General features: G+C 43.1%; 1 protein-coding gene across 2 annotated transcripts in view; it reads left to right on the plus strand.

The window, feature by feature from the left end:
- The window catches only part of PRDM2 (PR/SET domain 2), a 105,021-nt gene that overhangs the window by 60,262 nt on the left and 32,116 nt on the right, over positions 1–12,643 (plus strand). The window contains exons 4-5 of one of the 2 annotated variants that reach the window (XM_069479368.1): positions 2,534–6,935; positions 10,710–12,246. In XM_069479368.1, the coding sequence (XP_069335469.1) occupies positions 2,534–6,935; positions 10,710–10,722 (4,415 nt within the window). In that variant the 3' untranslated portion in view covers positions 10,723–12,246. Of the gene's footprint in view, positions 1–2,533; positions 6,936–10,709; positions 12,247–12,643 lie in introns of those variants that run through there. The other variant, XM_069479367.1, reaches the window with a different exon arrangement.

Raw genomic sequence — 12,643 nt, forward strand, 5'->3', positions numbered from 1 at the left:
TCTCCTGTTTTAAAATACCTTGTTGGGTCCCCATTGCCCCAGATAGTCCACCCTAATTTACAGTGTTCTCTGTGTTTTGATTCCTCCCTGCTTGCTTTTCCTCTTCCGTGCTCGATTCTTAAGTTCTTCAGGTTCAGCCTGTGTAGTACTTCTCTAAGAAGCCTCTCCTGATTAGCCAAGTGCCATTGGATGCCCCTGCTGTGTGCTTCTGTACCACACTCACTCCCACGAGCACAGTCATTACTTTACTTCAGCATATTGCCTGCTTGCTTGTTTGTGGCCTCTGTTAAAGTGAAGCTCTATACGGGTAAGGCCCTTGACAGTCTTGTTTACCTAGTACTGGCATATAGTGGGTGCTCAGTAAATGTTTATCTAGTGATTGGGGGAACATCCAGATAACATAGCCTGGAGATGTCAGAGTAGCTCTGCCTCCTCTCCAGAGCCTGTCTTAGCTCTGCAAGTGTCTACAGGTCAGAGGGCCCAATTCTGCAGTGTAGCAGGTAGTGCTATAGGGAAAGCAGCATCATGAACCATCCCCATCAGCATTAAACCTGCTGTTACAGCTACTGTCTTTAAGAGTCACCTGTTGTCCCTATGTTTCCTTCCGACTCCAACCCCATTTCCCTCTTTTCCTTTACAGCAGATCTTGAAAGAGTTACTAACAGTCTCCCTGTCTCTCCTGCCTCCTTCAGTTCTCCTTAGGAACTCTGTTAAGCATTTTGTCCCTACTTCTCCACTAAAACTGTTGTCACGATCACCAGACCTCCATCTTTATAAATGGAATGTTCCATTCTTAGCCCCATCTTACCCAGTCCATCAGTAGTTCTGGACACAGCTGACTGTTCTCTCCTTGAAGTAGTTTCTTTACTTAGCCTCAGGGCCACACCACTCTTGGTTCTCTGGGTGCCTTCCTGGCCATTCCCCTAACCTCTCAGTATGGAGTCATCTGGGCACAGTCCCCTTGTCCCTCTTCTGTCTGCATTCACTTTCTAGGTGACCTCATCTAGTCCAGCGTTCTAAATACCTTCTCCAGCCTGAGGACCTTGACATCTCTAGGCTCACCCTCTTTGTTGAACTCCTAGCTTCATGTGAAGCTATCTGCTTGATATCTTCACTTGAACGTATCAGGTACCTTCAACTTCAGCACGTCCAAAGTAACCTTGATCTCCCCCAACACACATGTACACAAACCAAACCTGCTTCTCCAGCAGTCATCTACAGTGCAGTAAATAGGATTATTGCAGTTGTGGGGACTCCTCTTTGGCTCTTCTTTCTCTCTAACCACAGCCAGTCAACAAGCGCATTTTGTCATTGTCATCTCCAAAATACATCCAGAGTCTGACCACTTCTACCCCAGCCCTACTGCCACTCCTGTATGACTGTCCTGCCTTTCTCTTGGAGGATGTATTAGCCCCTCTATTGTCCATCTAGGGTCTTGTTTCTCAGAGCAATCAGAGTGATTCTTTTGAATGTAAGTCAGACCATGCCGTATTTCTCTGTTAGAACTGTCTGGTAGCTCCCTGTTTCACTCAGATTAAAAGCCAACAGCCTACAAGGTCTTGTGTAAGCAGGTTCCTAGTTACCTCTCTGTTTCATCTCCTGCCCTTTTCCCTTCTCTTCTCTTTGCCCCCACCCCCCAGCAACCCCCCACCTTGCTGACTTCCTTGCTGTTTCTTCAACACATCTAGCATGTTCTTGGCTCAGTGCTTGTGCACTTGTGGGTTATGGGTTCCTCCCCCAGTTATATGCATGGCTTGTTTTCTTTAGGTCTCTGTTCCACTGTCACCCTGCCAGTGAGTCCTCCTTTGACCATTTTCTACCACCTGCCTCAGGTGGGCTAGGCATAGAAACCCGGAAGTTACTTCACATTTCTGTTGCCTTCAGTGAGGTGCTCCTGAGCTCTTAATAACTTGGTAAGCCTTAGAAGAGATGATCTGTAAAGTGTCTTTGACTTGAAAAACTCTGATTACACAATTCTGGAAAATGTTCTGGCTTGTAAAAATAGAGTTTAAGTCAGAAAGGAGAGAGAAAGAGGATTGTCCACTCAAGACAGACTACTAAGAATCTAATCTGGTGATGTGTTTAGCAATTAACTCGTTTTAGTTTGGAATCATGAAAAACTGGAATTTAGTCTCCTGAAATTTCCTATCAGCTACTCCAACACAATTTAAACACTACAGTTTTTATAAACAAAAGTGTACATATGGGTGACTGAACACAGAAAAGAATCTAAGCTCTGCGTGGGCATTCTTATCTGTTGTGTTCATGTATGTATCCTCACTGCCCAGAATGTTGCCTGGTACGTAGCAGGTACCCTGCAAATTCTTGTTGAACGAATGGGTGGATGAAATGGATTCATACCCAGTACAGCTCTATAAATGAAGTTTATGAAGTAGAAGTAATTTATTGTGAATCGTAATCTCCTTTATACATTTTAGGTATAAGAGAAATAACTTGAATCATACAAGTTGATCACAGGGTGGCTGGTTTCCCATGCTTCACCTCCATGCTTCTGCTTCCGTGTGCTTTCTAGGTCCTAAAGAAGAGGAGGAGAAGCCTTTGGCTTCGGCACTTGAGCAGCCAGCCGATCTTCAGGAGGTGGCTGGTCAGGATGTGCTTCCAGAACTGGTAGCCCCTCCCCCTGCCTGCGAGCCGCAACCAGAACCAGACGAGAAATTAGAAACAACAAACTGTGAGGTGAATGATTTGGAGGAAGAGGAGGAGGAGGAGGAAGAGGAGGAAGAAGAAGAAGATGATGAAGATGAGTTGGAAGAAGAGGGGGAGGAGGAAGCTGACATGCCAAATGAAAGTTCTGTGAAAGAGCCAGAAATACGGTGTGATGAGAAACCAGAAGATTTATTAGAAGAACCAAAAAATATTTCAAAAGTTCTTGAAGACTGTCCAGAGGTAACACCTGTTATCAAAATCCCTAAAACTAAGGAGGAGGCCAATGGCGACGTATTTGAAACGTCTCTGTTCCCGTGTCCGCACTGTGAAAGGAAGTTCACAACCAAGCAGGGGCTGGAGCGCCACATGCACATCCACATATCCACGGTCAACCACGCCTTCAAATGCAAGTACTGCGGGAAGGCCTTTGGCACGCAGATCAACAGGCGGCGGCACGAGCGGCGCCACGAAGCTGGGTTAAAGCGAAAACCCAGCCTGACGCTGCAGCCAGCAGAGGACCCAGCTGATGGCAAAGTATCTGGAGAAAATGTTGCTCAGAAAGATGAATCGAATCCTCCCAATCTTGGGCAAGACTGTCTGATCGTGGGTTCAGAGAAAGCTTCCCAAGAAACAGTAAATTCTTCTATTTTAGAAGAGAATGGGGAAGTTAAAGAACTTCATCCATGCAAATACTGTAAAAAGGTTTTTGGAACTCATACTAATATGCGACGGCATCAGCGTAGAGTTCACGAACGCCATCTGATTCCCAAAGGTGTGCGGCGAAAAGGAGGCCTTGAAGAGTTGCAGCCTCCGGTGGAGCAGGCCCAGCCCACCCAGAATGTCTACGTCCCCAGCACAGAGCCAGAGGAGGAAGGGGAAGCAGATGATGTGTACATCATGGACATTTCTAGCAATATCTCTGAAAACTTAAATTACTATATTGATGGTAAAATTCAAACTAACACCACCACCAGTAGTTGTGATGTAATTGAGATGGAATCTAATTCGGCAGATTTGTATGGTATAAATTGTCTACTCACTCCAGTTACAGTGGAAATTACTCAAAATATAAAGACCACACAGGTCCCTATAACAGATGATCTTCCTAAAGAACCTTCCAGCAGCACAAACAGTGAGTCCAAGAAACGGAGAACTACTAGTCCACCTGTGCTACCCAGAATTAAAGCCGAAACAGATTCTGACCCCGTGGCCCCTTCGTGTTCCTTAAGTCTGCCTCTAAGCATATCAACGACAGAGACAGTGTCTTTCCATAAAGAGAAAAGTGTTTATTTGTCATCACAGCTCAAACAACTTCTTCAAACCCAGGATAAACTAACTCCTCCTGCAGGGATTTCAGCAACTGAAATACCTAAATTAGGTCCTGTTTGTGTGTCTGCTCCTGCATCCATGTTACCTGTGACCTCCAGTAGGTTCAAGAGGCGAACCACCTCTCCTCCCAGTTCTCCACAGCACAGTCCTGCCCTTCGAGATTTTGGAAAGCCAAGTGATGGGAAAGCAGCATGGACAGATTCAGTTCTGACTTCCAAGAAACCCAAATTAGAAAGTCACAGTGACTCACCAGCCTGGAGTATGTCTGGGAGAGATGAGAGAGAAACTATGAGCCCTTCGTGCTTTGATGAATATAAAATATCTAAAGAGTGGACAGCAAGTTCTACTTTTAGCAATGTGTGCAACCAACAGCCGCTGGATTTATCCAGTGGTATCAAACAGAAGGGTGAGGGTACAGGCAAGACTCTGGTCCAGTGGGAATCTGTATTAGATCTCAGCGTGCATAAAAAGCCTTGTAGTGACTCCGAAGGGAAGGAATTCAAAGAAAATCATTCAGTACAGTCAACCTGTAGTGCTGTAAAGAAAAAGAAACCAACCACCCGCATGCTACAGAAGGTTCTTCTCAATGAATATAATGGCGTCGATTTACCTGTAGAAAACACTGCAGATGTGGCCAGGAGCCCAAGTCCTTGCAAGTCCCTAGAAGCCCAGCCAGATCCTGACCTTGGCCCTGACTCTGGTTTCCCTGCCCCGACTACTGAGTCCTCACCTGGTGTTTGTCCTTTGTCACCTACCCTGCAGCCATCTTCCCATTCTTCCAGTCAGCTGCCTCCTCTCTTGGTCCCCACCGATCCCTCTTCTCCTCCACCCTGTCCTCCCATATTAACTGTTGCCACTCCACCTCCTCCCCTCCTTCCCACCATACCTCTTCCAGCCCCCTCTTCCGGCACGTCTCCTCATCCATGTCCCTCGCCACTCTCGAATGCCACCACACAGTCCCCACTCCCAATTCTGTCCCCTACGGTATCTCCCTCTCCCTCTCCCATTCCCGCCGTGGAGCCTCTTATGTCTGCTGCTTCGCCTGGGCCTCCAACACTTTCTTCTTCCTCCTCCTCCTCCTCATCTTCCTCCTCTTCATTCTCTTCTTCCTCCTCCTCTTCCCCTTCTCCTCCTCCTCTTTCTGCAGTATCATCCGTCGTTTCCTCTGGTGATAATCTGGAGGCTTCTCTCCCCATGATATCTTTCAAACCGGAGGAATTAGAGAATGAAGATCTGAAACCCAGGGAAGAGCCCCAGTCTGCTGTTGAACAGGATATCGTTCAGGAAACATTCAACAAAAACTTTGTTTGCAATGTCTGTGAATCACCTTTTCTCTCCATTAAAGATCTAACCAAACATTTATCTATTCATGCTGAAGAATGGCCCTTCAAATGTGAATTTTGTGTACAGCTTTTTAAGGATAAAACTGATTTGTCAGAGCATCGCTTTTTGCTTCATGGAGTTGGAAATATCTTTGTGTGTTCTGTTTGTAAAAAAGAATTTGCTTTTTTGTGCAATTTGCAGCAGCACCAGCGAGATCTCCACCCAGATAAGGTGTGCACACACCATGAGTTTGAAAGTGGGACTCTGAGGCCCCAGAACTTCACAGATCCCAGCAAGGCCCACATAGAGCATATGCAGAGTTTGCCGGAAGATCCATTAGAAACTTCTAAAGAAGAGGAAGAGTTAAATGATTCCTCTGAAGAGCTTTATACGACCATAAAAATAATGGCTTCTGGAATAAAGACGAAAGATCCAGATGTTCGATTGGGTCTCAATCAGCATTACCCAAGCTTTAAGCCACCTCCATTTCAGTACCATCACCGAAATCCCATGGGTATCGGTGTGACGGCCACAAATTTCACTACACACAATATTCCACAGACTTTTACTACTGCCATTCGCTGCACAAAATGTGGAAAAGGTGTTGACAACATGCCTGAGTTACACAAACATATCTTGGCATGTGCTTCTGCAAGTGACAAGAAGAGGTATACCCCTAAGAAAAATCCAGTACCATTGAAACAAACTGTACAACCCAAAAATGGCGTGGTGGTTTTAGATAACTCTGGGAAAAATGCCTTCCGACGAATGGGACAACCCAAAAGACTGAACTTTAGTGTTGAGCTTAGCAAAATGTCATCGAATAAGCTCAAATTAAATGCATTGAAGAAAAAAAATCAGCTTGTACAGAAAGCAATCCTTCAAAAAAACAAATCTGCAAAGCAGAAGGCCGACTTGAAAAATACTTCTGAGTCATCTTCTCACATCTGCCCTTACTGTAATCGAGAGTTCACGTACATTGGAAGCCTGAATAAACATGCCGCTTTCAGCTGTCCCAAAAAGCCCCATTCTCCTCCAAAAAAAAAAGTTTCTCATTCATCCAAGAAAGGTGGACACTCATCACCTGCAGGTAGTGACAAAAACAGTAACAGCAACCACCGCAGACGGACAGCAGATGCAGAGATTAAAATGCAAGGCATGCAGGCTCCTTTGGGCAAGACCAGAGCCCGCAGCTCCGGCCCCGCCCAAGTCCCACTACCCTCCTCATCCTTCAGGTCCAAGCAGAATGTCAAATTTGCAGCTTCGGTTAAGTCCAGAAAACCAAGCTCCTCCTCTTTAAGGAACTCCAGCCCGATAAGAATGGCCAAAATAACTCACGTTGAGGGGAAAAAACCCAAAGCTGTGGCCAAGAATCATTCTGCCCAGCTCTCGAGCAAACCGCCCCGGAGCCTGCACGTGAGGGTACAGAAGAGCAAAGCTGTTTTACAAAGCAAGTCCGCCCTGGCGAGCAAGAAAAGAACAGACCGGTTCAATATAAAATCCAGAGAACGGAGTGGGGGGCCAGTCACCCGAAGCCTTCAGCTGGCAGCTGCTGCCGACCTGAGTGAGAACAAGAGAGAGGATGGCAGTGCCAAGCAGGAGCTGAAGGACATCAGGTAAGCTCCAGCTCATGGAGGGAAAGGCACAAGACAGCAGTGTCCTTGCCCGTGGGTTTCCTTTTTTTTTTTTGTTAGTTATTTTGTTTGTTTGTATCTTTTCTTCCTTTCCCGTAACATTTTTATCTAAGCATTTAAAGGAAATAGCTATTGCATAAGTTGTAGGCACGAAGGGTTACTGCTTCGGCTGCTGTAGAGATGAATAAATAGTTTTTATTTCAGACATAGGACTCACAAAGAGGTACCATTTCTTTAATAGGGCCAAGTGTGAATTGAATCTGAAACCCTGGAAAAGCTCTCAAAAGAACTCTGTAGGAAAAGATGAGATTCTCTTAAACTTCCTTCATATCTTGGTTAATGCTTCAGTGTCAGTTGTATTATTTCCTGATCACAGATCATTTCTTAGGTTACGATGGATGACTGAGTTCATTAGTAAACCATGTTGCAATGTTGTTTAATATTTTTGGGACTTCAGCATAGGTATAGTAACTGAGACTGCTCTCATTATTTGTGCTTTGATTGCTGGTGTTTTAATTTTAACAACTTGTTGCATTGGTTAAACAAAACATTTTTAAAAAAAAAGTCATATGTCCCCGCCCGCAATCTCCAGTCATAGGATAATAAATAAGACAGGTTCCAGAGGGGAAGAAGAGTAGGAGAGAGCACTTAGAACCCTATAATAAGGCAGAGACCCTCTGGGGACTCTCAGGCACATGTGATAACCCAGGGCGAGACCATCTCATTTGTCAATGCCTTTTTTCCCCCCAGTAATTATGTAGGGATTCATCTTAGATTTGAGTTGACTTTTATTGCATGTTCTCCCTATGTTAGGAACTGTTCTTAGTGACCGACAAAAAGATACGGCAATAATTAAATTTGTTACATTGACTTCTGAGTCCCTTACCCTAAGTTGATATGCATCCTTGGAATTCCTGCTGTTTCCTGAGTAATTCCTATAGGTTAATCTCCTGTGAAATTACTTATCATCAGATAGCATTTCTACAAAATACCTGTAAACCTTGTCTTAGAGTAAGTTGCCTGACCTGACTCCAGGCTTTCGTGGCTATAGCTTTTGGTGTCTGAAAGTTCTTTGGTGCTTTAAGCGAGCAGAATTAGAGATAACTGTGGAGTGACTGCTATTTTGGAGAGGTCATGAGGACATCTGCATGAGGTCATAGTGCACAATTATGTATTATCACTGCATAGTTGATCAGGTAGAATTCTTGGTGCTGGTGTGCCTTAAACTGTGGCTAAAGAAAGATGTAGAGAAGAATCTGTAGCCAAGGCTGATTTGAATGATTTACTGTAGGATTAAAGGATTAGATTTTTAAAAAGCTACTTTATAAATGTATTAAATATTCTGTTGCTATAGCTCTGATCGACATTTGGTCTCTGGCCAGAGCATGTGCATAGGTGGTGCCTTGGAGGTTAGCCCTGTGAAAACAAGCACCTGTTCTTCGGCTGTCACAGCTGCCTGCCTTTAGCAGTTTAATTGTGCACTTGTTTGCGCTCAGTCCTGTGTCCAGCAGGACGTTACAGAACTGAGTCCTGTTCAAGTTGCTGGTGTCTTAACCAAAACGTACTATCATTGTCATGGATTGTACTAAAATATACCTCCCAGGTGGCCAGTGCTTTAGAATGTAGTATGTCTGTCCCTTTTTGTCTTTGACATTATCTAAAAGAACCTCTTATTTTGTACTGGATCCCATTGATACAGTTCATGGGTAAAGTTGATATGAAGAAATAAAGTTTTGTAAAGAAAAGGTAACTATAAACTTAGGAAGCTCATTCAGTTAGCTTTAGTGCCTTTTAAAGAACCCTTAAGTCTGCAAAGGACTGAAGTACCTAAAAAATAATCTCTCCTTTGCTCCAGTGAACTTTAAAAACTGCACTTTGATACTTAACAAAAAGGTTACATTGCTGGAGTGAAATTTGGCCTAAGAGGAAGCACAGAAGAACCAGATAAGAAAACAACGGTGTTGTCCTAACTTGTAGATGGTAGCAGCAGGCACCCGGGGTAGCCGCTCCTCCTGTGTGAGTCTTTGGAACTGTAGACACATCTGTAGGATGTGGGGGTATCGCCCAGGGGTCTGCTTGCCAAGTGACCATAAACTTGTGATGTGTTTTGGGGAATTTAAAAAACAATTGTTCAGTGCGACATCATATTTTGACTGTCTGGAAACAAAAGTGGGCATTTCTTCAGTGTTTTGTTTTTGTCTTCTTAGTACCTCATGGGGAGTTTAGTACAAAACCGGGATTCCTGAATTCAGATGTGGGGGAGTATGATCTTAGCGTTAATGTCTCGCCCGGGGCTGTCCCAGAGTAGGCCTCAGCCTCAGTGCATATTCCTTGTGTTACATTGTTAAGGAGTTGTTTCAACTGCAGTGGTCTTCCAGTTTTAGTACATTTCTACTTCTAAATTTTCTTTAGGGATGATTCATGACACAATTACATGTTCATAAATACTTGCTTTCACTTTCTTTTCAGGATTTTGCTTTCCTTACCCTGTCCCATATGTGGGGACTAGTCACAGAATGGGCACCACATTCTTTCCTGTGTATTTCTCTACAGCACACTGTGTTTGAGAACTGGTTCCTAACACTCAGACGTTTCACATTCGAATTCCTGTTTAGGATTCCACAGTTTTTCAAGTATGTGCTTGCAGTTAGCCATGTGGATGTAGTCTGAGTTTCCCATGAACACTGAGGGCTCAGCAGTTTGCTAGTTGGTAATTTCCTGGAGCACAAGCCATGGTGCTAGTCAGGGTGTAAAAAAAGACACATGCTCCAATTTTTTTCCTTAGGGCAGAGCAGCAAAGGAAACCAGGCATGCCACTCATCTTTCAGATTCTCCTGTGCAGCTCTTAATACAGTGACACCTCCCCCCGCTCCAGAGTTAGCAGTCAGAACCCACCTGTGGCTTTTTGTGGTGCCGAATTCAGATTTGATGCTGAGGGTTCATTTTCACAGGCTCCAGTATGACACAAAGGGAAGGAAAGAGGTACATTGTCTACTTACCTCTTAGCCATCTTTCACCTCTGTAAATCTCAAGGTGTTTTACATTCTTTACTGCTCCTTTTAGAGCAATTTTTTTTACTGAGTTCTTTTGCAGCCACTCAAGAAAATTTAAAGATAGAGAAAAAAAATGAAATTCTAGACCAAGTTTTTCCATTTACCATGAATTGATTAAAAAAATAAAATTGGCCGGGCGCGGTGGCTCACGCCTGTAATCCTAGCACTCTGGGAGGCCGAGGCGGGTGGATTGCTCAAGGTCAGGAGTTCGAGACCAGCCTGAGCGAGACCCCGTCTCTACTAAAAATAGAAAGACATTATATGGACAACTAAAAATCTATATAGAAAAAATTAGCCGGGCATAGTGGCGCATGCCTGTAGTCCCAGCTACTCGGGAGGCTGAGGCAGTAGGATCGCTTAAGCCAAGGAGTCTGAGGTTGCTGTGAGCTAAGCTGACGCCACGGCACTCACTCTAGCCTGGGCAACAAAGTGAGACTCTGTCTCAACAAAAAAAAAAAATAAAATGCTGATTTCCCATGTCTCTGTGTCTGCTACACCTACTAGGAAATGGACCTACAGGTAGTTCCTCCCATGTGTGTCTTCTGAGTAGGACACCTGAGTTCTTAAATACCTTCAGAGTCATTTATGTGTTGCTGTCTTAATAACATTTGTCTTATGGTCTACTCACCTTTTTCTTTAACATGGTCAATTCATACAAGGTTATGTTATGTTGTCATTTATCTTCAGTTTTCTTATTTTCTAGGAACTTCCTGTAGAAAAGCCCCCAAAACAAAACAAACCTTAATTGACTAAAAGATATTGCATGCTCAACTTAGGATAAGCACTACGGCAAAGAATATGAAATCTACCAAGCTTGCAAGACCAGTTGAAGCTGACTCAAAAATCCTAACACACAGCTGATTGCCGGCAGGCTTAGAGTCAGGCATCTGCTTCTTCGGTGGTGCCCAGCCCGTGTACTGGGCCCCTGGGTGATTGAGATCCAAAGAGGAGGGCACTGTAAGACGGGCTAGATGAACTGGCTCCTCGTCACGGGACTGGTAACTCAGATCTGAGTGTAGCCCTTGTTGTTGGCACATAGGAGAGAAAGGAATGATTTGAACTTAACCTTGCAAAGCAAGTCCTCTGTTTTAGCAGTAGTTTGTTGTAGATTTCAGGGATGACAAATTCAGATGCACTCATTTAAAATGTTTCGTTCACTTACCAGCTCTTGGTGCCTTTCTTTTAAATGAATTATAGACAGAGAGAGGCAATTTAGCTGATCTCTTGCCCTGTTTTTGTTTTTAAATCACAAGCAGATTGCCAGCAAAATGGAGAGGAAAACAGATTGGATATGGACTTTTTTTATGCCTCTTACAATGTCATGTTTGTATATCCAAATGGACATTATCTTCTCAAATTATTATCTGGCACTAATTTATAACTGTTATATATTATTAGAGACTATGTAGCAATATGTCAATGCACAGGGTGCATCCCAGGCCTATAAGATGTATGTCTACACGGAAGTAGAAATGAATTTACATACCAGGTTTTACACGTAAGTCTCTAATAGAGATTAAAGACAAATTGGCCGCTGCCTAAGTCTATGAGTATCATTTCTCCATGCATTTTTCTACCCCCAACCCTGATTAATGACTGAGTTGGTGGAAAATGGCTAGGTTTTATTCATACTGTTTTTGTTCTCAACTTTAAAATTAATCTACCTCTTAAAAATTTGTAGTTTAATATTTGTTTGATGAATTTATGCCACTTTAACCCTTTCACTATCATTCCCATTTTGTTACATTTCTGTCATGGGGACTTTATGTTGAAATATTGTATAAAGCATTTGTAGCAGTTTAAAAATAAAATATTTAAAATTATTTAAATTGTTTTGGATGCTTCAATTGTATTATATGTGATTTGCATTTTACATTTTTTGTTTGAGTTGTTAATCTGGAGCGTGTTCCTGTATTGAAGTTTGCTGTTAGTTATTTTATTGCTTCTTGTTGGAGAGTGCTATGAAAGACTATTCTAATGAAAACATTAAAATTTACAATTTGACGTACAAAAGGGGTTGTCCATTGATTTTAACCAATGTAGCCTTGAGAGAGAGAAGTTAATTATAGACAAGTTAAGAGTGGTGTTTGCTATTTTTCCCCTTCCAGCATTGAAATCATTGGGGCTTGTCAGATGTATAAAAAAAGATTTTTTATGCTGTTGCTGCAAACACTTAATAACTAGGGGAGAATTTAAATGATACATTTTACATAATTGTAACCAATAAAAAATTTTCTAAAAGCTTGTGAAAGGACTGCATTTTGTACATAATTGGGAGCAGTTAAGGGGAGGTGCGTGGAGGGCTGTGCCAAGCCTGCACTCTTTGCTGTGTGGTCAGCCTGCCGGGCCTCTGTTCACTTGTTTTGTATTTGACATTTGCTCATTCCAGTTGCAGTTCTTTTTAGATGGTAGGCACGTACGTAGTCAGACAGTGGTGCTGAGAAGTACCTTGTGAACTCTCTTTTGGTAAGAGTGAAATAAAGAATTTCATCTCTGGGGGCTCAGCATCCTCTATGCTTGCTGACAGTTAACTCTAGTTTGTGGATTATGTTTATTTTTATGGATCTCCAAAGAATGAAACAAAGAAGTTGTAACGTTTATGTTAAATTTATATGAAACTGCTGTTTTTTTAAGATT

This window comes from Eulemur rufifrons, chromosome 8 (assembly GCF_041146395.1).
Source record: "Eulemur rufifrons isolate Redbay chromosome 8, OSU_ERuf_1, whole genome shotgun sequence".
Taxonomy (NCBI): Eukaryota; Metazoa; Chordata; class Mammalia; order Primates; family Lemuridae; genus Eulemur; species Eulemur rufifrons.